This window comes from Diplotaxodon limnothrissa, linkage group LG19 (assembly GCF_057381915.1).
Source record: "Diplotaxodon limnothrissa isolate DT_005_m linkage group LG19, D_limnothrissa_male_GT1.1, whole genome shotgun sequence".
Classification (NCBI taxonomy): Eukaryota; Metazoa; Chordata; class Actinopteri; order Cichliformes; family Cichlidae; genus Diplotaxodon; species Diplotaxodon limnothrissa.
Genome location: NC_140614.1, coordinates 16,764,649 through 16,791,541, shown reverse-complemented (window position 1 = coordinate 16,791,541; position 26,893 = coordinate 16,764,649). Strand labels below are relative to the sequence as shown.

Below are 26,893 nucleotides of genomic sequence, written 5' to 3'. Positions count from 1 at the left end.
CACCAAACATTAGAGTGGTAATGTATGGAAATTTCAGGTCTTTAAAATAATGGATTAGATATCTGATTTTTACTCTGATTGCACAGCCTGTGGGGTAGCAGAATGATTGCAGTTTCCTTGATTTATGCACTAACCACTGGCCTCAGCCATTTAAGCTTAGTGATGAAGCCTCCCGTCTGACTTGTATGGGGATAAGATTTGTTTGAGATTCACGGTCCTGAGTTTGCACAGAACTGTGGTTATGCAAAGAGAAGGACTGTTGTAGCTGTAGCCTCTTTGTTGGTTGAATTCTCACCAGTGATGACACCAGGTGTACGTCGACTGCCGTTTGGTTAAAAACTTGGCTTGAACATGAAAGGCAGCCACAGCGGAGTGTACCATTGACAGAAACAAACCAAGTGTGGGAAAACCCCAACATTGCTGAAGCAGTGTGGGATCATCTTGAAAGAAAACGAAACAAAAGGCAGAACATTCAAAAAAGAGGTTTGGAACGTCCTTCAAGAAGCCTGGAGAACTATTCTTGAAGATTCCTTAAAGTAATTACTAGAAAGTTGCCCAAAAGACTTCAGGCTGTGTTAAAAGTTAAAGGTGGTCATCCCAAACATTGACTTTTTCCCTTGAATACTGCATGTTTGGATACATTTCAATAAAATAAGTGCACTATTTCCCATTTTCCTAGCAAAAACTAAAGAAAAGCAGGGTGGCTCAAGGCTGTATATCCTTATTTGTATCTCCTGTTCAAAAAAGGCTAAGCTAAAGAGACAATAACAGAAACATGAACAACAGTAGCCCACATTACCAGTGGTTTCACATATTTTTGACTCTTCCCTCTTGTGATAACATGTAGACGTGGGTCTGCAAAGCTCAAACTCAATGCCATCAGTCCGCTGGTGGTCAAATTTTCAGACTATGGATTTTTGTCTCTCTCACTAACATTTAATAAGCGAGGGCAGAGACTCCACTTTGACTCGGCAGGTCTACATTACTTATTTTGCTACATATAAGTGGTGGATAGATTTTACTGCTCTTGAGGTATGAAAAAAAAGACAGTCTTTCAACTAAAAAGTCATCAACAGACTATACAAACAGTATAAAAGAAATATCTTAAATGTGTTCACTGTGTTAATACAAAAGCTGTGCGATGGCTCGATAAAGAAACCAGACTTCTTTGGGAGTACCGGAGAACTGAAAATGGAGGAACAAAAGGGCAAGACAAGTCTCCACAGACAATTCATGAGAAAATGAAATGGTGCTTATAAAGATGCCAGGCTGGTTTTCACTGACATTCAGTCTGACCTTAGTTCCAACAAATGCTGTAACTTAAGAATTTTGCTTCGAGATAACAGACTCTTTTACAAGCTGCCATGAGCTCTTACATCAGGCAGACAAAAACGCCAAACGGCACAGACAGTTTGGACTCTCTGTTCTGAATTTTCTTTCAATAATATGTTAATATCTCAAAGTCGCAATTAATATTATCACAAAGCAAAAAGGTCAACAACATGTCCTGGAAACAAACTCCACAGATGGCTGCAAGATGACACGTGACATTTCTATCCAGTACATCACACACATCTTAATTACATACACAAGTGTCAGAAACGGGTTTGGTTTAAATTCTGAACAAGAAAATAAAAAGTAAAACGTGTCCTGTAAAACAGATTCCTGCTATTCTCGCCCACTATAGCAAAATAAAATTGGACCTGTGTGAATAGTCGTTTAAAAAAAAAAACGTCAGACTGAACTCAAGTACTAGAAATTAAGGCATTGCCAGAAGTAACGTGCCAAAGAGGCTAGGGCCAATCTGCATCTCTTACATGCTGGAAACACAGCGATGGGCCACTTCATTAGATACATCTTGCTAATAGTGAGTCAGACCTTGAAGCATTGACACAAATCATGATGGATCCATGCTTTCATTTACAACAAATTCTGACCCCCTCATCCCGATGTTGTAGAAGTAAAGACTCCGTTTGTCCAATTTTGGTGAAACTGTGTGAACTGTATAGCCTCAGTTTCCTTGTCCGAGCTGACAGGCCTGGCACCCTGTGTGGTTGGTTTTCTGGAAAAAGAAATTAGCTGAGCATTTACTTCAAGAAGTTGCACAAAAAGACAGCTGGCAAAGACCAACAGCACTCTGATTTACCACAGCTCAGCCAATCTGGAGCGCAGCCTTTATTTTCCTTTATGTGACAGTAGACAGATGTCGAGAGAGACAAAACATGAGATAAAGCGTGCTGCCTAGTTGTGATTCAACTAGGCAGCCATGTGATTTGTGCCTGCCGTTATGATTTCCTGCACACAGAGAGGTGTTAATCTAATTTTTAGCATCATATTTGAATTCTTGAACACTAAACTGTAAATCCTTTAAAGCTCCTGTAGTAATCTGTTGTTATCTTGAAGCTACCCTTTCAGCTTCATTCCTTGCATTTTAACCAATCGCTTGTCTGACTGGCTGCAGGTGGGTGGGGTTTATGCGTCTGCAATAATAACACAAGGGTTAGGGGTTAGGGTTAGGGGGTTAGGGGGTTAGGGTTAGGGGTTAGGGTGCACACTTATTGATATCATACAGAGCCAAGGGTAGAAAACACTTTTCTGAAACTGAGTGTTGAGAGCAGTGTGAAGACTGAGCTTTTGCTCTCAGGGATTACTTGGGAGAATGTTGACCTCGCTGTTTGAAACGTTCTCCATGTTTGACACAAGGACAGAGCTGCTGTTCTCCAAAAAGCCTCAAGCATTGCAGTAATCAGCATGAAAAGCAGCGTGGCATGCATGAAAAAGAGGAAACACCAGGATATAATGAGGTCAGTAGACAGGAGAGATATGAGACTAAGATCCATGGATTTGAGGCTAGCACTATGCACTTTCTGCTTAATTCTAAGTGTTTCTACGACTACATTAATGGTTGGGTGATTAATATAAAATAATAATAAAAATAAATTGTGTCAAATCATTACCACTCATTGGTAAAGTAGCTGTGTAATAACATGGATTATGTACAGAGAGCTGGTCATTATTGTACGTAAGCCAGCCGACGGGGTGCACGGAGGCCGCAGCAGGATTATCCCTGCAGTGTAAACATGCCTACAACTGTAGAGGCCTGTGCAGCTGACAGTGTACATTAGCTCGTAATAGCAAATCATATTCCTTACATGCCAGCTGTGCCAGTTGTGTGATCCATCATGTTTGAAAGTATCGCTTCATAGTCTCACGAAAATTCTAGTATTTTAATTTTACTAAGCACTAATTAACAGATACGGGTTTAAAAACAAAACAAAAACAAACAAACAAAAAAGCAACCCTTAATGTTAAGCCCTTAAAATGTCGGACCCAAAGGACATAGGATGATGTCATGGTACATCATGGTAGTTCCGGCCATCTTTTGTGTACATTGGTAAGATGCATGACTTTACAGCAGCCAGCCTCCCCCCCGGTGCAAACAGTTTAGTCTCAGGAGGTAATTTCCTCCTTTGGCACTGCTGTAAAGTGAGTGAATTTATTACCTGCTGGGATCTACCTCACTTAATCTGACTCTCTGAACCCAACCTATCAAGCGTGTTTGTGGTGTTGGAGTCTTGTGGAGCATTTTAATGCAATTATCTGGGAAATAATATGACTCGTTGCATGATTAGTTGTGGTAATAGCCAATCACAGAAGTTTGTGCTGCAGTTTAATCTCTCATGCATCTGTGCAACCTGCATTCTCATGTCACTTAACATAAAATGACAACAGCCAAAATCCTAAAAAACAAAAGCATCCTACACTGGTTTACACAACCCTCCAAAACGGTAAACCTTTCCATAAACATAACCTGAGTCAAATCAAATTCTTCTGATGCTTTTCCATTATCTGAAAATAAGCATGCACCTTTAATGCCCAAGTATTTCACACAGTGGGGCATGAGTTAAACAGCGCCATTGTGTGCTCCAGGGAGGCCCTTTCATCATTTCAAAAGGCTATATTCAAGATGAAAAGCATTTGTGCTGCAATGTTTTTAGGCGACAAAGACATCACCATGCAGAGAGGCTAGAAACAGAAGCATCACTGCATTTCTCAAAACTTTGCCCATCAACTGAAGCTCTCTGCAAGCTGCCTCCAGTGCCTCCATTTACATTTACAAGTCATTTACATAAGCACTTGCACTAATAGCAACAATAATGTAGCACAGTATGTGCACTTTGTTCCCCTTTTTCAAAACAGAAGAGAATCCATAAAGAATTTAGTAAAAGTGAGGACTCCTGTCACGCAGTCTACCTTCAGGATGCATATAAAGTTGAGGTTCAGCAATACGGCACTATCTCCATTTAAGGTTCCCTTTATTTGGTTATGTGTTTGCTATAACCAGTTATAAGTTATAACCTTAAGATCAGAAGTAATTAAGTGGAACAAATACTTGTTCCACTTAATACAGTGCAGTCAGACCATTAACCCTCCATAGACCTAAGGTGACGAAGGAGGCTCTTTTCATGAGTTCTATTTACTTTGGCTCTATTTGTGTTTATTCTACTACACAGTTTCTTTTATCTATTACAAATATTGGTCTGGTAACAGATGAACAACAATTGTTCTAATGCAATTAAACACCAGACCAGATATAACCAGGCTTCTCTCTGTCAGCTGATCCATTTACCTCTGCAGATTCTGCATCTTGCAACTCAAGTTCTGTCATTCGTGGTTCAATGCAAAAAAACAAACAAAAAAAGCAACTTTCCATTAACCTTACCGACATTAAAAAACAAACATTGTTTTGATTCAAAAGCATCACAATGTTTCAGACAAAAATAACTATTCAATGTGTTAAAATTGCATCCACCAATTCATTTTCATGGACATTAAATAAGATAAAAATGCCCTTATTCTCCCACTGAAGTCTTAAGCACAAGCACACTGTTCATTCCCCACCTGACAACTTCTCCATTTACCTCAAATCAGACACAACGATGATTATTTTAAATTAGCGTGAGATAAATATTAGATTAAGTCATCAGGGGATTGTTTTTCACGATGGGAGTTCCACAATAGAAGACGCTTGTCCAAATAAATACAAACGACTGAATTTGAAACGTGACATTTTTTACTAAAGTGGGTTCCTGGCACTCAGTTTGTATTTTTTTTTAAATGTCTGACAATACCACTTGGCTATATTTATTTATTTATTTAGTTACAATGGCTGCGCGTCTCGTTTCATTCTCACCTTTGAAACCATCACTCGGTCAGTGGTTTGGACAGGCAGACGCTGCTTCACTGGATCCTCTCCCTTGCCCTCTTTTCCCCCCCTGTTGTGTGCGGACTATAAAAATAAGCAACAATAAGCACTGAAAACAATTTCATGCAACCATTCAAACATCTATTTGTTCCACAATCACAGTATAATAGCGCACGTCACTCCCATTCAAACCTGAATTTGTGTGCCCAGGCTGGCAAACAATGCCACTCCACACCAGGCTTTTCAGCTTTGACGGAGATGAGCCCCGGTGGAATCGGATGGTAAGTGAACAGACGTGTAACCATTTCAAAGTGCTTGTGCAGTTTCATTTTTTGGGTCCCTAAAGGCAGCTCTTTGTGAACAATCTGAGAATGTCAGGCAAACACACTCAATAAAAGCAAAGAGCAGAAGAGGAAAGAGATAAGAGGTCAAATTGGAAACTTTTATTTATTTTTACAAATACTTTTCTTTTGTTTGTTTTTTTTAACCCACAACATGTAAATGCATCAGAACAAAGCCCCGTGTCACACAGCCACACACTTCAAATACATTTGTAGAGGGAAGTGAGTTAAAGAAAACACCCACAGTCTGAAGATGAGATCTGAAATGTTGCAGGAACCACCACAGCGGTGGTCTTAATATAAATGAGAAGCTTTTTGTAAGCGCTGAAAATGTTTCAGTGGGAATATTTTCCACCGTGGTGGGTATTTCAGACAACCTTGTGTCTACCCACCACTGCTCCTCAATCACGACGGGGCCTGACCAGACAGATCAATGAGAAAAGGGCACTGGTGATTCAACAACTGCTGCTGTGGCATACACGCCCTAATTGGATGGTACACGAGTGTTTTACTGAATACTGGGCCTGTTTTTCAACATGCACAATCAATGGCTTGCTCTCCGCTGACTCCTCTGCTCACACAGCTCTAATCAGATAGTAAACTCTGCGCTTGAAGCTTCTGGATGATTGCATATTTCCTGTGTCACACTGCTTTAATTAAGCATCAAATACAATTACGCTCCATTCATCACTCTACAAATGCAATGATATCATATTTTACTGTTAGATACCAAAGGTGGGAACATTCAAGAGGGCTTTTAGATCACTTGCTAACACTCTTTAAATCTCACACATTTAACACCTGGCATTAACAGATTACACGGTTCAAAAATGATAGGAGTCAGCTCAAAGTATAGAATCACAATGAGCTTTTTCACATTCGGGTTATAATGCAAATTGAAAGTGTGACAGCTCTGACAGATTTAATGCTCCCTCCAACGGATAAAAGATGTGAATCTGTCACAGCGCAGCTAAAACCAGTCTAGACAATGCTGAGGAGAAGGAGAGAACAGAAAGGTACATTTTCCTGTGGCCTGTAGTGATATTTTTGCCATTTTTGCACGCGTCTCTTTTGGAAATGTCCACGTTCTCTTAAACACAACGGAATTAATACTAAAAGCATCTGCAGCACCATTTTCCAGAAAGCATATCCTTTTAGGTCAAAAACATTCACAAATCTTGTTGCGAGTCGTTTCATGAAGGATTTAGTTTTTCTCCTACTGAACATTTTCTCCTGAAGAGCCACGCAGTCAAACAAAAACAAAAAGCAGGTACTCGTCCGCACATTGGTGCTGGATCATATTAAGCTACTCGAATTTGTTTGCATGGCAGATTTTTTTAATATTAGGTTATTTCGCAGCAAAAGCAACCTGCTTTAGAAAACAAGTCATTTTGTTTTGGAGGTTATTATTAAGTGTATTTAAATAAACAATCCACTTTAAACAAAAATGAGCCAACTTTTAAATTAGCCTAAATCTTACCGAGTGTCGGATGTGCTTCGCTGCACAGGTCAATGAGGAAGCATACCACATTATGTATAATTATGGACTCGAGGCACACTGTTCGTGACAGTATTTTTCTGCATCAATAAAGAAGAAAATACGGACACTCGGTAATAATTATGAGCAAACACCTGGTCAGTTTCATGAATATTATTAACTCTTATTCTCTTCCATTAGTTGAGCAGCATCCGAGACCATTTTTAATTATGCGTTTCCAACTCAAACCTCAGTGTCTTTGCAGTACAGATCTACATCCCCGAACAAAGAAAAGGTTGGGATAATATTTAGTATGCATGTATCACTGCGCGGTCTTACATCTTACAAATAATCATCAATAATTTTAAGCACTCGCAGTATATCGATGTGGAGGAATAGATATACAGACAGACGTTACCCTCGCCGTCATCTCATGCTGTACTTTGTTTTCTCTACATTTGCCAGTCACTGAAAGCATGCAGATAGCCAACATTACAGGCTTAACTGATGAGGGCACCATTAATGTTTACATCCTGTCACAGATAAGAGCCTTTAGTAACAGGTGAATGAATGACTCTTACTATACAGTTTCTGGAATGATTTCTGGAAAGAGCATTTTTCAGATGTACATTATTTGACATTTTAAGCATCACAGGGCAAGTGCCATCTACTTCCATCCTATTTAAGAGACACTTTTACAGCCATTATCTGTGAAACTGGCCAACAAGCATTAAAGACACGTCGAAGATGAATAAATAGCACTACAGTCCAGAGCAACCATACATAAAACTTCATTGTGAAAGGTCTCTTTAAAATCTGCTTTTCACTCATCTCGTGTGTTCCCATCTGCAGTTAATGCACTTTTTAAAAGAACAGCTTCTGATTCCATGTCATATTCTATCCAAATACCATCACTTCTTTAAAAGTGTTATCAGTATGATGCCAACCATAATGGAATCACAGTCAGATGGGTATAGATTTTTGCTGTGCCATAGCACAATACAACCATCATTTGTCTGCGTCAAATTAACAGACAGTCTGAGGGGGACACTGATGCACACAGGAGGAAACACTTCCTGTTGATGCAGCTGTATTTTAACAGAGGTTGATGGAGGTCTGAGCTTAATTAAATCTCTTTTTTAATTCTCATTGATTCATAAAGCGAATATTCAGTTTAGATTCGGTATCCGCCAATTATCTGTAAGCCATATAGCGACCGTGGTAAAAATCAATCATTCTCTCTTGTTTCAAAGTGCTCTTAATTAACATGCGCACATACACACACAAACGCATGCACTCTTTTGGTTAGATAGTGGACTCTTAAATTATCTGATAAAAATCTCATTTGATGTGATCAAAATTAGCTTTGGGTATAGAAAACCTTTTTACTCGCGGACATGCGGAACATCCACTTTATCCTATTCTAATCTATCTTAGTAATGTTTGTCAGTGCAATTACATTTAAAGTAGTGCAGTGTTTAATGTCTTATTAAGACCCCCTCACCCACCTACCCATTTTGCAAAACAAATTCTATTTAGAATTTAGTGTTAACTTTTTAAAGTGCTTTCAAGGCCCCTTTAATTCCTAAAAAATAAGTACTTACTAACTGGTTTTATTCCTGTTACAACAGCACATGACTGAAAACATTATTGAGCACAATGCAATGAGGGAGAAGTTTACACCCAAATTTTTTTGCTTTGAGCGGATCATAAACAGAAAGCGTCCTACAGACCTCAGCTGGTTTCATTCACCAAGCGTGAACCATTGATGCCACGATAAGTGACACGGCTGGGGCGGACCAGCACACCGTGGCCGGGTCGACAGCTGAAGTAGCGACGGCCGCCCACTGAGCCGTCATTCTTGCCCTTGGGGCTTCGGAGCTCCAGACCCAGCCAAAGGCCTGGGGCAAAGTCTGCTGTGCCCAGGTAACGGATGATTGCCATCTCATTGGCGCTGCTCAGCAGGACCTGCATGCCCACGTGGAGGTGGACCTGCCCATCAGAGCTTGGAGAGGGACTTGAGCCTGCGGTGCTTCCAGGAATACTTCCACTGCCCCCACTGAGGGTGCTCCAACGCCGGCGGTGAGGATTGGAACGACTCCTATTTTATTTTATTTTTGTTTTGTTTGTGGAAACAGCAAAAAAAATACAGTAAGAAAGATTTATGAGAAAAGTCAGGTAGTGTGACAGAATAAATCATAAGCAAACAGGAGATTCATGGGAGCTTTGTGTTTGAGGGATTGATTCTCAGTTTCCTGCTCTTGCTCATTATAACCACAATCAGGCACTGGCCATTTAAAAGAACCTTTTGCTGACTAATACCACTGCTTCTTATCAGTATTGATTCAGTCATTGCTGCAGGGGATTCGGATAAAGCTGGAAAGCTTGGGGAGGAAATAATACGAGGAATATGCAGGAAAGGCAGACACACCTGGTAACGGGGCTTCTTCTGTTCGTCTCCTTCGGAGTGGCGATGGCCGATGATGTGCTGAAACTGCGACGAATTGTCCCTGCACGGCAAAAACAGGAGTCAATTGCTTCAACACAAACACACAGAATAATAAATGCAAAGTCACATTTAGTGTAGTTCAAAGGTTGTAATGAAGGCAGAATTCTTACCACTTAGAGGATGACTGAGGCGCGAGGAAGTGAGCTCTGAAAGGCAATCAACAGATCCATGGATTCTGCAAAAAGAAGCAGGCAACTGATTTTTCCCAGAATGAGACAACCTTTGGAGTTTATAAAAACAATTTTCATTAAATGGGCCCCAATTTGCTTGTTTCCAGCTCCTTAATTTTATTCTTGGACCCTACTAGGGTGGCATTGCGTGATTCACAATTTAAAAACATTCCTTATTTATCTTGCAGTGATGCTTGATGTAGCCCCCTTCCCCCAGAGCTCATTCACCGTCTAAAACATGCTGTTTTAGCCCTTCTCCCTTTGAGGGCACTATCCTTTTAAAGCCCACTTTGTCCCTCATAAACAGAAAAACAGCAGGCTGGTGGAGCCAGTGACAGAAAACTAAATGATGTGATCATTCAGGAACACTAAAGCATACAAAGAGCCAATCTAGATCCGGAAACAGAAACAAATTAGCAACCATGTTGTTGCACTGACACAGATGGTAGAGTTTCAGCTGTGTGGTGGTAAGCATTTATACACTACGTGGACAAAAGTACTGAGTACTGATACATTACAGCTACATGGAAAGCCACGGCATGAAGCTCCCAGCTCTGGTGCTGATGTTAATGCCAGAGGATGTTTGGAGCTCTGCAGCTAATATGCGCCTCCACACTCTGCAACCCAACTGTAATGTTGTGTTTTCCAACACTTCAGGGCTCAGTTGTTGTGGTTCCTTAACTTCCATTTTGCAGTGTTACTATTTTTTTGGAACACCTAGTAGGGAAGAAATTTCCCAAACTGAATTGTTGCTAAAAAATTCAGCGATCTCTTTAGGGCGACCTTTTCTTTCCTAGCTGTATGGCTAGGTGCTTCATTTTAAACACCTGCCCATATGTTGTACTCTACTGCTGCTCCGTGTAAATCTATAGTCAAGTGTAAAACTCACTTGGCTGACACTGTTTGTGTGTAGAAGAAGTATAACTTACAGGTGGCAAAATGGCTTTTTAACCTTTTTTGGGGAGAAAGTCACCAAACTTCTGAAGTGTTTCTAAATCAGGTTTGATTTCCATAAATGTGTTTTCTATATCCCTGTGGCCAAAGAAAAATGATGAGGCTTCCTCCACATTCATTTAGATACTGATTTCAATATAACTACACAGAGAAAAGTGGTAAAAATTGCTTCTTGAAGGACTTTGGTGGGGCTTTTTGTGTCTGAAATTAGTATAAAAGGATATTCGCTCTCGTTGCCATCAGACAGATCAAGACACTTGGCTAATTGGGGTTTACTTGTACATGCTGACCTCATTATTTGAAACTTGGCAATGTTTATTGTGGGCATACACGACTGTAACAGTGTATAAATTACATCAAATTCGAAAAAAAAATATCAGGATCTAACTGGTTATATTCAGATGTAAGCACACATTCAGTTTAGTGGGTGTGCTTTTGATGGCCACCTCTGTCAAAACGAGTTGAATGGGGAAAGAAAATAAAAATAAAAACAGGCTTTGGCTGCCTGACACGATAAACTACCTTGCTTATTAAGATTGTCTTAAGCAACTATATAATAACAGCCATAATAACACTTATAAAGGCATTCAAATATTGGAAGCTATTAAACATCAGTGTGCCAAACAGCACATGAGCAAAACAGGAAAATGGAAAAGTGTGTGAGGAGGGATGGGGGGGGTGTCTTCCTAATGGATTGTGATAGCTGCTGACAGGAAAAAGAAAGGAGGAGGAGAAGCAACTTCCTGGATGGAGACAAAGTGATATTCTTGATTTGACAGCAGGAAAGCATGTGCTTAGCTGAGCACACTTTGTACCCTGGAGTTAATTAGGGAGGAAAAAAGTAAAGGAAAAGAAAATTAATAAAAGATGACAAGGAAAAAAAACAGCAGCTGGAATCCCTCCCAAAAAAACAAAACAAAAAACAGCTTTTAAATGGAAGAAATAAGCAAAAAAAACATCAAATCCTGAATGGTAGATCTGCATAGAGATGAAGCATAAGTGGCATTTACTCCCAGAAAGAAAGGTTAAATGTGTTAATTTAATCACCAGTCCATGAGTTCTCACCGCTCCTTTACAATAAACATGTTTAGTATTTCCAATGCCAGCTGCTTTTTAGGGTGTAATGGCTTTTATCAAGTTGTGACACACATAATACACTTGACACACTGTGCTAATAATGAGCCATCCAATAAAAAGGTCAACAGCTTTTATTCAATTTGCAAAAAAAGAAAGAAAAAGAAGTAAACACAAAACAATGCATGCAGTAAATAACTCAGTGGTTTGTGTGTATGTATGCCAGGGAGCATATCTTGTGTATAATAATTAGGCCTCCAGTGGAATTTGCCTTTGTTCTGCACTCCACTGTACTTATATGCTGCTTTTTAACAACAGCAGCTCCACAAAGGGCTGTACATTTTTCCCTTACACACACTTACGCTCTCAGGAGGGAGTAATTAAACTTTTTCCCTAACGATTCCCAAGATGATTCAGGAAACAATTATTGTGCGATATTCTGTTTTTACAAGGATGCTCTTATTTTGTCTCGTATCATAAACTCAGGGCACTCCCTTTCTTTAGAGCATGTGTTGATCCAGATATATCACTGCTCAAAACAAACTAAGGGAACACTTGATCATCACAATACAACACAGAGTCAGTTACACTTCAGGGAAATCAGTCTGTCCAGTTAGCGTAACCCATAATGAATCAATTTCACCTACTTTGGTGCAAACAGAAGCGACTGCGGAGGCAACAACAGGACAATAGCCCAAAAAGGAATGGCTGTGCAGGTGGTGACTACAGACCATTGTCCTCTTCTCATCTTTCCTGATTGATTTTTCCTAGTGTCCTTGTTATTACAGGTGTGAGACAGTACCTGCAGCTCATTCAGGTTGCACAGATAGTGCAGCTCCGGGCAGTTTGCTGTGTCTCGCTGCACAGTCTCACTGTGCGAAGAGGAACAGAGGAAGCCCGAGAAGTTGACCTCCTGCAGTTGACTCCTGCATGTTTTCTGACCAAACTGTCACACTCAGACTCCGTGAGCACGGCATGAGAAACCAATTTCCTTAAGTGGGAACTGTGCCCCACGTCTTGCAGCTCAAACAGCACTTATGAGACAGCACAACTGGCAGATCCAACACTAGTACCCCGCTCTTTTCATAGATGAGAGCAGCTTCACACTGTGCACATGTTTCACACACATGAAAGAGACTATATGGTAAGATCATCATTTGACACTGGGTCAGTGATGGTCCGGGGAGGCATCAATGGTCACACAGACTTCCACATTAGCCAACAGTTCCCCGACTGCTGTTAACGATGAAATCCTCAGAGCTTGTAGGCAGTTTCTGGAATATAAAGGGACTCAAGCTACTGAGCAGCCCTCACATTCCCTAGTCCTGAATCCCAATGAGAATCTCTGGAACATCATGTATCAATAAATCAATAAATAGTATAACAGAATGTCCAGGAGCTCACTGATACCCTAATCCAGGTCTGGGAGGAGATTATAATATAGAATTAAAACACAGCTCAGCAACAAAAAGCAGAGGACTTCAACTAATGAGACTGTGGTTTGTGATCCTCGTAAAACAAAAAGTAACCAGAGAATCAATATTTTTAGACACAGCAGACTTACTTTCATACGAAAAAAGAGAGAAAAAACAACACAGTTGGAGTTATAGTGGCCTTGCTGACAAAAAGCCATTCATTATCACATCATAGGAAATATCAACACAGTGATAGATTCTGCAGTCTTTGCCGCTCCCTCCCTGAAGCCCAAACTCACTCAATACACGTCTAATTCATCATTTCAACATCAACCTTTTTTTTCATAATCGACCTTTATCCTGTTTTCTGTGTGTAAAAGTTATTTGTAAAAAATATTTTTTATGAATAAAGATAAACTGAGAATCTAAATGAAAACAGTTTGCAGCAGTTTTGACTCCCATCTGTCAAACTGAGTTCTATCGTTTACGCTCTCCGTCTCTGCCAAATATTAAAACATAAAACTTTTCTTTTCCATCCCCACAGTGCAGAGAGGTAGCTGATGGGTGAGATCATTTGAACAGCAATCCCACACTTTGTTCCATAACTTTAAAGACAATCAGGGGTACGAGAACAAACAACTCCAAAAGCTCATCAAACATTAGGATAAAACCATGTAGTCACAAAACAACTGACTTTGAAGTGAAGATTAAACATGTCACGCTGCTTATCCGACAGTAAAAACAATGCAATGTACTCCACCACAACTACATTCAGACAATATGGCCATTTGCACTTTAGCAGCATTCTTAAATATGACTTAGAAATAACTCGTGATCTCTGTTTGTTCCACTCAGCTGTAAAATATGGATTTAGCGTCAGAACGCATCACTAATAAAACCTGCCTCGCATTTAAATAAATGCAGCATTTTAAAGCGATGTCTCGTTTGTACATTCAACAAACTGGTGGGTAAATATAACCACCTTTATATATCCATTATCCATAATCAATATTTAAAAGCAGCGATGATGGCATCTGGCTCATTACTAGGTGAAACATTAAACAGAGAAGTCATGCAGGGAGAGGGCCTTGGGCTTCGCGTTTGACGACTCAGACTCGAGTTAATCACCAGTTCAGAGAAGCCCTGTTAGCTGCACAGAGGGCAAAATCAAATATGTCAGTACTTACACAAATGATACTGTCAAAGGAGCTCATTAGTGCACTCAAATGTATTGATGAAAGAAATGAAATGCAACCTCTGGGTTTCTGGGGTCTATTGCCAAATTCATACCATCAAATCTGCTCTCAAGTTTTTAATCATTTAGAAAAACATTCTTCTTTGACAAATCTGTTTTTAGTCCTCGAATGACCACTGGCAAAAACCAAAAAGGGACCGTTAATCTTGAGAAGAAAAGCTACCTTAAAGATTCCAGACTCACCTCTGAACGCGAGACGGAGGAGCAAAGACTCCATGTTTTGGTGGGCAGGTGAAGTACCTCACTCCTCCCACTGACCCGTCATTTTTACCGCTCGGCTTGTCCAGTTCGATGCCCAACCAGAGTCCTGCACAGAGACCGGAAATCAACAGTGTCAAGAGGCATATTAATAAATGAGCAACACACCTTACAATAAAAACATAATTTTAGACTGGCGACACCAAATGACTTCTTAAAAAATGACTGAATGACCTTTTACCAGATATAAGCTTCTCTCTCTGGCTGCCCCTGAGGCTGCTTCTGCTGGAGTTGGTTACTCGGCTCCTGTTACAGACGCTTTCCTAAAAATCAAATGTTCTTGCTTCCTGTGGTTCAAATACAATTATTTACAGTAGCCAAGGTTTCTCCAAGAAGGATATTTGGTTTCCAAGTGTTTCTTTAATTTGCTTTTAGCATTATTTAACTCAACCCAACATCAGTCTACTGCCCAGTGGCATTCTTGGCTCAGCTGACGCCATAAAACAGGGAGCTTTACAGTAAGTCCTCCTGGTTTTGTGTGATTTTATCTCCACACAAATCCATCTTCCTGAGGATGTCCGACTTGTACAAATGTGATAAAATAAGATTTTGTTATTTCATTTTAATAGCTATAATGATAATAATATTTAACTGACAAAATCACTACACCTAGCTCACAGTACACCATTTGGGAACAATATATTGGAAAACTCTAAATAGGAGAGTTTGCCCTAAATTAGGACATTCGGCAGAGGCGATATTTCACTTCAATTTATCTTCATCTTTGTCCATGTGAGTCATCTGCAGAGAATGAGTTCTCAAAAGATCCCCAAAAGTTCAGCAATTCAAGGCAAAACTGCTCCATCTTGATTGGGTTCATTTATTCATGTTATTTCACTGTGAAACCCCAAAACTCTGGTTTTAATTTTTGAACAGGTGGTCTTTTATCCATCATGTTAGGTTTACACTCAACTCTTGTCCTTTCTTTGGCTGCGTTTCAATGAGTTTATCCCAAACTACTCACTAAAAATACCAGAATATCACTTCTATACAGGACAGGCACATTAAACAAAAGAAAACTGTGGTAACTTTAATTCTTTATGACTGCCCTGAAAACAGCAAAGTAAGGACAGACATGATTTATTAAAAGGATCATTAATATTTAAAGCTTTTAAGATTTCTTTGTTAAAGTTCTTTCCAAATTCAAGGTGTCATGTACCCAAAAAGTTTTTTCTACTTAATTCCATTATTTAATTCCAAGCACACGTTTTCCTCAGTATGCTATAATTCATTCATATACATGGATTCCAGTGTAGCAATGTTTACTGTTGTCGCCTGAAAGAAAAGAAAAGCTGCACAACATAAAGCACAATACCACTGCCACTGACTTAAGGTACTTTAAGGAAATTCCACAATAATGAGACTTTTATCAACTGTCCTGTCTATATCCAATACACCCAAGTTATTGTAGTTTTGCATTTTCTAATTAGCTTTTATTTTCAATAAGGCATCCTTTGGAGTCACTGCAGTGATGTTTTGCATTTGACCCATGTCAAATAAAGCCAATTGTTTAAAAAAAACAAATAAATAAATAAATAAAAACCTTGACATTATATTTAAATCCAAAATCCAAAGCGAGCATCTCAACCTCTCCACCTAAACAGGCGGACTTGGCTTCTATAAAATGCGTCAGCTAATGCGTCGTGGCAGTGTCACCACACAACATCTTGCGCGCATCCTGGCCATGCCAGTCACCTTTGACACAGCGAAGGTATTTCGCACCACAGGAACATTGATTGAGAATATTGATCATTTACACTGGAAAGTTCACACTAATTTACATCTTACAATTTGTGAATAAAGCTGATGAGTTAATAAGCTGAGAAAGACATTTTTCTTAATAATATCAGAATGTGATTAATGTGCTTTGCAGCTGATGTGATAAATGCCAGCATCAAACGCTGAATAATAGCCTCATCATAACATCATCCACTGGTTAGTCCTGCTTTGAAGCCTCCATCCAGGGATGGGTTGGACTGAGAAACTAAGGACACTGTATGCTCAGCGACTTGTCACTTACAAATTAGCCACATTGTAAATCATGCTCTGCTTTATCATTTATTATGACGCTAACAGGTTTATAATTTAGAAGACGAACAATGAATGTTGTATTAAATGATATCTACCTTTAATAATTTTGCTGAACTGCGATCTCACAAAATACAAACTAAACCCATCTTTTATGTAGAGCACATGTGTTTGAGAAAATGTGTTCGACCTGGAGCAAAGTTGGTTTTTCCGTAGAACTGGACCACACCAGTTCTCTGACCGACCACCAGCACCCTCTCCCCGAGGCGCACCTCAGAGCCATCACACAGGGAGCTGCTACCTGAGGGGGTTCGGCTTCGAAAACCTGCGAGGAAGAGGAAAACCATTTGTTAGCTTTGATCATCATTTCTCTCAATTTCACGCGGCTGAGTCTGCTTAATGATGGGAAATCATGAAATACAGTACTATGAGATTATTAGACCTGCAGTGGTGCCAGCAGAAGAGCGGAGGGCTGGTGAAGGTGTTATTCTGGGACTCGGGGAAACACGCTCCCTTCGTTGCCTGGCAGGAAGCCGTTGCCTGGGCAGCGGACGGGGTCGAGCGCCCGGTCCCTGTCTAGAGTCCAGGGAAGACGACGAAGAGGAGAGAGAGCGGGAGAGGATGCCTGTGGGTGCAATGCAGAAACAAGAAAATAAGAGAAGGAACCCCTCAAAAAAAATCTAATGAAATGGCCAAAGCAAACTCAATAGCTCACATTAATAATTAATTCACACCAAGACAGCCATACTGCCACACACACGCTACTCATATATCAAAATGGCTTATCAACTGTTGCATCTAGGCTTAGCTGGGACATTAGCTGTCTACATTATTATCCACTTTATCTAAAAATCACACGGCACCAAATGCCTGCTTCTCCTCTTAATAATGAATCCACCATCCCTCCATTTGGACCTATATCAGTAACTCTAATGCCACTGAGATAATGAAGCTCAGTCTATTATTCATTTTCCATTTTATTCTTTCAAGTGTGACAGTGCCTACAGCAGCAGGATCTTGGCAATTACCACTTTATTTTTTTATTTATTTTTGCCTAAAAACTAAGCAGCTGCGTCACATCAATCTAAGGTAGCACACATCAAATGAGCTCAGTCTTCTGCAGTTGCATGTACCATTACCAAGCTCCAACTAAAGGGCAACATGCTAATCCCCGCCCAACACTGGGGAATGACATGGAAGACGAGGATGCCGGATTTCGCTCTTAAGAAGCTATTTGGACGCTGGACCTCATTAAGCTTTTAACTTTCACAGACCTTCACAGGCCATTAGTTCATTAACTCTTGGAAGCTAATTGATTAAATCAGTGCCAGAATGCTTTAAGAAGGGAAGATTCAGCTACAAAGTAATTGAAACCTGGAAAGAAATGTTAGAGAAACTTGTCAGCCTTTCCCAAAACTTGTTTTCAATTGTCAGCCTTGGGTAGTTTGTCTCAGCACTGATTTTAAAAAGAGAAAAAGAAAAGAAAAAGAAAAGACAGTTGTTGTTTCTGTCATTTCTGTGTGCATGCTTCATGCACAGAGAACACTGTATGGAGGAATTTATGCAGCACTTGCTTATGCATTATACACAATTGTTTATTAAAAGCATCGCTTTAATTCACATGGGCAGTACTTTGTTTAAAGAGACACTGACACAGATGGATTAGGATGCTGGATTCAAGTATTAAGGTGTACAGACACAGATGAGGAAGCGGGATTTGAACAATTCCCCCAGCTTCTGCTAAAGCTCAAATACATCCCCACACTACATTCTCAGATAGGAAGTGCATTAAAGCCAGCTCAGCTATAACTCCAGTACCTGTCTTTACGATTGAGGTGTCGCCCTCTGTGTCTTGATGAGGACCAGATGCACTTTTTTGATTATCAGGTGTGTTTTTAACAGAAGGAGACAAACCTTTCAACCCACACACACACACAAAAGAGACACAAGAGCATTATTCATCAGATAGCAAGGTTGGTAAATAAAAGCCATATTGACAGCTGGAAATTGTAGTAAGATTGTCTAGTCAGACAGGTTAAATTGGCTGAACTAAGGAACCCATCAATCTGACTGAATAATCTGCACTGGTGTCACACTGTATCCGTTTAAGGGCGTGCCTCAGCAACCTGATTGCCAAAAAAAGCACTTATACTGAAAACAACATAGGTGGAACTTTGTCAACAAAGTCGGAGCTCTTTGCATGTAAAGCAGCCCTCCAAATGGACAAATGTCGGGTCAATTTGTGCAAACCCTGTGCAAAACACACGGGGTTGTAGTCTCAAGATCGACCGGTTGATATGCTCTTATCCAACCAAATTCTCATTTTCGGCTGCCAGTGTTACTTCCATGTGGAGAAAAGTGGTGCATCAATAGCCCACATTACTTCTGGCAGCAGGGCGAATAATCTACCGTCGCAAAAGGGAGAAGAAAAAAAAAAAAAAAAAAAGGCAGCGATGTTGAAACTGTGAACTTGCCAAAACTTGCTTAATTAGTGTTTAAATGAACTGAACGTGTACTCTGAGTCCGCTCCAAACAAACTGACACCAGCTGTCAATTAGTTTGCTGGTTGCTAGTGTGACTGCACTTTGTTCAAACAAATAACCAAAAAGTCAAGCGTGAACTTTTCCTCACCCACCCTCACCGATGGTAAATCAAGTGGTTGAAGAGTAGGTAAGATTTCAGTCGACCAAGATTTGGTTTTGTTGATTTGAGCCCTAGAAGGGCAGTTTATGAAGTCTAACAAATTACAGGAAATAAGGAGCATTTTAAATGAGGAGAATTTTAAATGAGGAGTCTATGAAGACACACAGTGCAGCACTGCGTTAAAGGCAGAGCCAAAAATGCTACACTGAAAAGATAAGGCACGCGGAGGGAAGTGAAGAAATGCAAATACGGGACAGCATGACATTGCAGAGTATAAATGATACATGAATACTGAAGCTGACTTTTCATTTACTGCAACACACAATCAAATTATTATTTTTTAAACAAACAAAAAACAGACAAACATGCTGAGACAAGCACTTGTGTGCACACAAAGGCCTAAATGACAGTGAACACCAAAGAACTTCAAAAGGAATCTTAGACCGATTCAACACAGAAAAACAGCATTTCCTGCAGAAGTACGTGTAATTGTGTTTTAACAACCTTTTAGCAACAAACTGTAATTTTAAGCCTCTTATATCGTTTGCTGACTTTAAATATATCTGCTCTTTATTCAACACTTTGTTATTTTTATGGTGTGGTATCCGTCTGAGAAAATATCATCATAATGAATACACCGCTCTCCGTCCACATATCCATTTTCTATTGCTTATCAAGGCCTGGGTCACAGTGGCAGCCTAAGGAGAGATTTCCAGACCTCCCCATCCAGACCCTCAGCTCTGATAGGGGAATGCAAACATATTCCTAAGTCAGCTGAGAGACATGATCCCTCTAGTGTGTCCTTGTGTGTGTCCAGGGGTCTCTTTCCAGTTGGATACACCTGAAAAACCTCGTCTAGGGATTCCAGAAGGAATAAACATGCATGCAGGAGAAAAAAAAGGCAACTAGACACTTTGGGCAGGGGAAAAACACCCCAGCCCCAGCAGGGAGTCAGACCTGGAGGGTGCGCTTGTTGGTGACCGGCTGGTGGTCAGGCCTTCCCCCCTGAGCCCAGCCAAACCCAGCTCAAATGAGCCACTTGGGACGACCCCCCCTGTGAGCATAAGGAGCCATACAGTAGGGATCCAGTGTACTGTGGATGAGGGAGTAATCGAAGGCAGGGGCTTGACAGTCTAATTCCAGGCTTTTAAAACTAAAAACTGACTGTATGGATATTACCAACATGAGGGACTTTGTTTATAATAGACAATATCAACCAACATCTGTGCATAAACACATTTAATTTCTAATGAGGATTCAACAGGTACATAAAACTGTCTCATTTTTCTTTCTAGTCACCAACAGGACGCCCGTGTTTAAGTTTTACATTGCTCTTTGAAAAGTCATTAGAAAAATCTCAAATCAACCTGGTATTTATTGATTGCCATTTCAGTTAACATTTAGGGGGAGCTGGGAAATGCTCCCTTCAGAGACAGAGTTTGTGTCTTTCCTCTGAACTGCAGAGAAGAGCCTACATTCCAACTCAGAATACCAAACATTTCTTGTCACTTGACCTTTAGCTTGCAGGGACCTCCTGGTAGATAGAGCTATCTATCCCTTCCACATACACATAGTGGCATTCACTTCAAGTGGCAGACTGCAGCACAGACTGAGGCTTTATGAATTAAGCGGAGGTGGCTTTGTGCAGTTGTCTATGTTCTCACCACCCTTTGAGGCCTGAGTTACAGTTGACACACTCCAAGAGGGGCCAGCCTGGCATTCTGCCGTGTCTGTCTCCCCAGGTTAGCGAGACAAGGCAGTTCCACAAAGACCCGTTCAATCTATAGATAAACACGAGCCAGCAGCCTGCACTGCAGATCCAATGGGACAGTAACACAGGTGGCTCGACAAAGCCCTGAAAACTAAGTGTGTGGTCATAAATTAGTCTAGTTCTCTGGGCTGTATGAAGCTGTAGACACACATGGCCTCACATGCCTTGCATGGTACACAAAACACTCACATGCACTTTGTGATGAATGGCTGCCAGCCTATCCAGCCTGTCTATGCCATAGTTATTAAATCCTGCTTAATTGGACTATCAATCACCGAATTCTAAAGGCCTCTCAGGTCTGCAATTCCAATCACGTCCAGTTCAAGTGGCCTTCAAAACCTCTGAGTATTACACCACCCACAACAATACAGCTATAAGCCGCATGAGTAGCAAAACCCAAAAACCATACCAAGACACAGCTTTTACAATGGTGTAGCGCATTTACTGCAAATGTCAACGGTAAGGAACCATCCGAAGACTGAGAGCACCAAGTTATGTCAGCAGTCAGCAATTTTTGCCTTATCCTTTGGCACTGGTTCCGAATCCATTTTTCAAGCTATTCAGATTAAGATTAATAAGATTACTATGAAAGCACAGATGCAATAAATCCATCCATGTAGTGGCATGGCTCATACCAGGTAGGAACGTTGAGAAGGACTATTTTTTAGCACAAAAGAGAGGCTGAAGTGATATCTGCAGCTGATGGCATCATCTGAACACTGTGGGGTGAGTTAGTTCTCCCACAGTAGGCTAAAAGGTGCTCACGTCAGTAGGGGCATCAATTTTGGATGTTGAATGAGTGTGTCACTACAAAATCTACAAAACAACAAGTAAATATTTGACTAAACAGAAGCAAAGCCAATAAACATATGGATTGCTTTTCTTTTTTGGCAAGAAAATATTAATGGAGGCAACTATGACAACTTGACAGTGCCTCTTTATTACTACTCTGCTCTGACTTTTCTTAAGTGATGAAAACTATAATGTTCAAATACTTTAACTGACTAATCAACCCATGAATACAACTAACATTAAAGCTCACCTGTTTTTTTCTCTTTACAGAAACACCACTTCTTCGATTTTTGGATCATTTAAACCAGGGGCTCCATCTACGAACCAGCAATCATCTGGTCCCACAACAAAGGGGCACCATCATCTGAAACTACACTATAATAACCAAACTTCACTCTGAGCTGTTGGACTTGATTGCAGTTTTTTTTTTTGACTACCCTCAGTCTTTCACCTTTATTGAATTCAATTTAGTTTTTGCCTTCAGTCTTTAATAGATCAAAATCTGCCAATAAATAAATGCTTAGTGTCAATGCAGCAGCAATATTATGCTGCTGCTGAATGTTATTACCTCTACGTTTCGAAAAATTAAACTCCCATTTGCAAATATATTTTACTTTTAAATGTTTATGATATTAGTCATATAACAGAGAAGGATTATAATCACCAAAATCACATTGTGCATTTCATTTAGTGAAACAATGGAGTAGCAATGAAGTCAGTTTCAACTGTTCTAAACCCCCTAAAGTAAGAGGGTTCCGAAATGTCAGTGGCTTCAGTAATAATGTATTTGGAACTGTGTAAATGACTAATGCTGTCATTTGAAAATATTTGTTTTCTATGAAGTTAGCACTGTTCTGTTGATTTTTTTAATATGAAATAAAGTATCCAGGGGACTGTAGATTAGTACCTGTGGCATGAGGAAATGCCTGCCCTTGTAAAACCTTTTTCACCTGCTCTAATAAACATTCACACACACACACACACACACACACACACACACACACACACACACACACACCTGCCCCAGGGCTCACCCAGCTAGTCAGACTCCCCATCTTTGTAGTTCAGGTTTTGATCAATTTAAGCCTTTTTTATTAGAGTATTTTATGGCAGAAATCCTGAGGTAAGACTTAATTTCAAAAACAACGCTACCATCACTGTCTTTGTCGCAGTGTTTAAGGAGGTCTGTCAGGACCTGAGCACAACTTCAGTCGTAGGAACAAAACCATATAACCATAGAACGACATACAAACAAACCAAAGCTCGCTCAACAGACACGTCATTCAACTCCTGTGACTTCTATCTACAAATTAGAAGGTTGTATAAACAAGATCAAGCGCACTGCAGACCCAACATTGATTATCTGAATTTAGCAGTAACACTTTATCGCTTGTTTCTCACCTGTGTTAATCTTGGAAGTAATCCGAGACAGGTCGATGCGACGAGGGGGGCGCACGGGTGTAGACTTCTTTGTAGTGCTGGTTTTATGTCTTTCCAAAGGTTTGCTTATCTTGGACAGTGGAGCAAAAATTCCTATAAAAGTAGAAAAGGCTCTAAGCATAACCAAGTAAGAATATCATCACTGACGAGACACAGAATGAGGATAATTTAAATACATAAAAGGGCAGCATGAAAGAGATTTTCTGTGCCAGGACACATTTTAAGTGCTGAAAACAGAATGAATTTACGGACATTTGGCCAAAAGGTCAAATCTTATTTCCTATGGTTAGATCAGACGCCACTGAAAAACTGACCAGACAATTTAAAAGGTCCAGGAAACGATTATGCTATTATGTGAACTGCAGTCAGTGTGTTGCTGCTCATGTCTGAATGCAGGAGAACACATAAAAAAGTCTTGTTTGATCATTCAAGTTTGCTTTGTACTATTACACTATTTAATATGGGCTCAAAACATAAAAGCTACACTTTTAGAGCCTAAACAGTTGGTAATCCAAGTTTCTAATCTAAATAAGGGAGCAGTTGTGTGTCATTGTTTTTGCTTTCAAGCACCGGGCGCGACCTACCATGTTTGTTTCGACAGTTGAAATACTGAACACCTGCTACCGAGCCATCGTTCTTTCCCTCTGGTTTGTCCAGTTCCACTCCGGCCCACAGGCCACCGGAGAACTCGGTGCTGCCGCAGAACCGCAGAGTTCCAACCTGTGTTAATAAATGTATGTACCACAGGAGGTCAAATAGAAAATATGGAAAACATCAATAAGAAACAAAACATTCACTAAAAGAACTGGAACCAGCTCTGAGCACTGGCTTAAAGATAAGATACGAGTTTTGATTAGCAAACCACACAACTTGGCACAAAGTATTTCCTGGTACGGCCTTAGAGAAAAGCATACAACACACACACTATAGTGGTAGGAGCCTTCAAAAAGAAGAACAGGGGCAATAGAAGGTGGCTAGTTGTGTACATCAGTGTGTACACATTAAGAATATCAGAAGAGGCGATTAATCAAATGCTTTTACTTCTGAGTCCTAAAACAGTAAGCTCCCACAGGTGATTAAGTATACTGCCAGATCCACTGCATTATCATAGACCGAAGAACCATAAATCTGGTGTTCACAGAGAAACTGGTCATGACAGAAAATCAGCAGTAAACTGAAATGAAATTATGCATTTTGAAGCACATTGTAAAATCCCGGATGGTAGAGTTACTTACAGTTTGCAAATATGAGACATGAGTTTGAAGAGCTGGAGGTCGTTGTTCTAATGTTTCTCCACTACACAATAAACTACTGCCATCAATACCACTGGGCACTAAAGCCAGCCAACATCACTTATGTTAACGGTCTTCCCACACTCACCGACTTTAACTCATCAAATGGTAAATGTCAGAAACCTTAAAGCTTGGGTTTACTTGCATAGACAAATGCAAGAAATTCAGACATCTTTGACTCAAGTGGCTGTTTGCAGGTTATTTTCACAAATTCACACTTCCATAAAAGTATTAGGACTTCAGTAACACCGACTCTTTCAGCATGATCTCTCCTGTGGCCTAATAAAACTGTACAATTTTAACTCATGAGCCCTTAGAGTGGAAAAGGTGCTCCCTAATCTAATAAGAGTCAATTTTTAAGATATCTTTCATAAAAGTGGAGTTATTTAAAGAATGACTACAAATCTTTTTGATGTAATGGGGCCTACATCATTTTTTTATTTATTTTTTTTAAAAAGTTCAACAGCACCACTTTAAATACCAAGTTTGTTTTTCAGTGAGTTTGAGGTCTGAGCACACTCATTACTCCCTCTTCAATGAGGAAGGGTTATGAGAAGGGGCCATAAAGGGTATCGTGTGCCTTACAGACTGGGCACATTTATTCAGTATAGGGGTATTTAAATAAAACTGACTTTACTTATGAAGTCTAAGATTATTTGTGCAAGGGCAAAGGTGTCACTAGGGCTGGGCGATATGACCCAAAATTCATATCTCGATATTTTTTAGCTGGATGGCGATATAAGATATATATCTCGATATATTTTTTTAAAGCCATAAAGTAAGAACAAGAAGAGAGTTCTTAGTCAAAGCTGTGTCCCAGATGTCACACAGGCACTTTTATTAACATAGAGCAGATGTACATAAAATTTACTCAAAAATAAATTATGAGTATTTATTAAATAATAATGCTCCATAAATAAAAGAAAACAATGTTGTTTTTGTGCATAACAAAAAGCTCACAATTGTGCAGTCAAAATGTAAACTAAAAGACGCTGAGCACAATAACAAAGACAGATTTCACAGCTGCTCTGTTCCCAACTTGTACTGCGTGACTGACAGCCTGGAGTTTGAAATCCGCTTCGCAACCACGTCTCTTAACAGGTGCCATTTATGGTCCTTATACACAGTAGGGTAATATTACGTTGAAGCACAGTACGTATCACTCCGCGAGGCTCAGCCGTAATCCTCCGACAATCCATCAAGCGGTGCAGCTCCGTAGCTTACCAAAGTCGTACTAAAACATTTTTGACAGATTGCTGAGCGCCGTGTTCCACATAAAATCGGTTCGCGGCCATCAAGCACAACCAGAATTCATACATTAGGCGCGCTGTCAACTTTTGAGAAAATGAAAGGATTTTAGTCCGTGCAGCACCTCTGGGCTGCATGGCGTTAGCGTGGTTAGCTCGTTAGCGTGGTTAGCTAGCTAACACATTGACGCCGTCCAGCCCCACGCACGGGCGATGCGCAGTAACTCGTTAACGGAGATTTGCCGTGTCCATCTTGTCGCTTCCTGCAGGTGAAGCGATGGGGGAGGAGGGGGAGTTGTGTTCAGTGAAGGCGAGGCCGAGTAACGTTGCGTAGAGACGGAAGTGGACGAAAGAGAGGCAAACTTGCGGCTCCGCAAGTATAATTATAACGTAACATAGACTATATCGATATAAAGGATATTGTCAGATCTTATATCTCGTATAAAAATATATCGATATTTTTTAAAAACTCGATATATCGCCCAGCTCTAGGTGTCACTGCAAAAATTTCATTACTGTTTAAATTTCATTACTTTCAATCATGTTGGATGTTAGGTGTCTGCAGAGAGGTAATACTGAAAGGAGTAATAGGTAGCAAGAGGTAATTGAAGAGTTTTAACTTACAAATCGTGCAACTCACATCAGCTATAATGTCATGGCTTACACGGATGGTTTGTGAAACAGATCTCCTGAGATTTAGTGCAGTAAAAAGGATATTCCATTTAACAAAGCTCAATTTAATTCCTTCTATTAGATATATCACTGTTTGCCATTTTTCATTACTCCGGTCGTCTTCACGCGACACTCTTTCAGCATGAGGACAAAGAAACTTAGTAAATACTCTGTGTGAGAAATGGATGCAGTTCCAGAAGTACAGAGCAGACCCCATAACTGTCAAAAAAAATTGTCTTCGGGGAAGAAAAATGGAAAAGCTATTAAGTATTAGTGATGTTGAATTACCTATGACTGCCATAAAGTAAGGTAATTTGTGCCCATGGCACTGCACTCAGTGTCTTTCACC

General features: G+C 40.2%; 1 protein-coding gene across 3 annotated transcripts in view; it reads right to left on the bottom strand.

The window, feature by feature from the left end:
* Positions 1-3,273: 3,273 nt before the first annotated feature.
* LOC146611978 (CAP-Gly domain-containing linker protein 4) overlaps positions 3,274-26,893 on the bottom strand; it is a 46,858-nt gene continuing 23,238 nt past the window's right edge. For 2 of the 3 annotated variants that reach the window (XM_085343497.1, XM_085343496.1), the window contains exons 8-16: positions 23,918-24,053; positions 23,295-23,426; positions 18,506-18,601; positions 17,130-17,312; positions 16,878-17,012; positions 14,585-14,708; positions 9,644-9,708; positions 9,456-9,534; positions 3,274-9,125 (exon numbers count right to left, since the gene is read on the bottom strand). In XM_085343497.1, coding sequence (XP_085199623.1) covers positions 8,759-9,125; positions 9,456-9,534; positions 9,644-9,708; positions 14,585-14,708; positions 16,878-17,012; positions 17,130-17,312; positions 18,506-18,601; positions 23,295-23,426; positions 23,918-24,053 — 1,317 coding nt within the window. In that variant the 3' untranslated portion in view covers positions 3,274-8,758. The remainder of the gene's footprint in view (positions 9,126-9,455; positions 9,535-9,643; positions 9,709-14,584; positions 14,709-16,877; positions 17,013-17,129; positions 17,313-18,505; positions 18,602-23,294; positions 23,427-23,917; positions 24,054-26,893) is intronic. The other variant, XM_085343498.1, reaches the window with a different exon arrangement.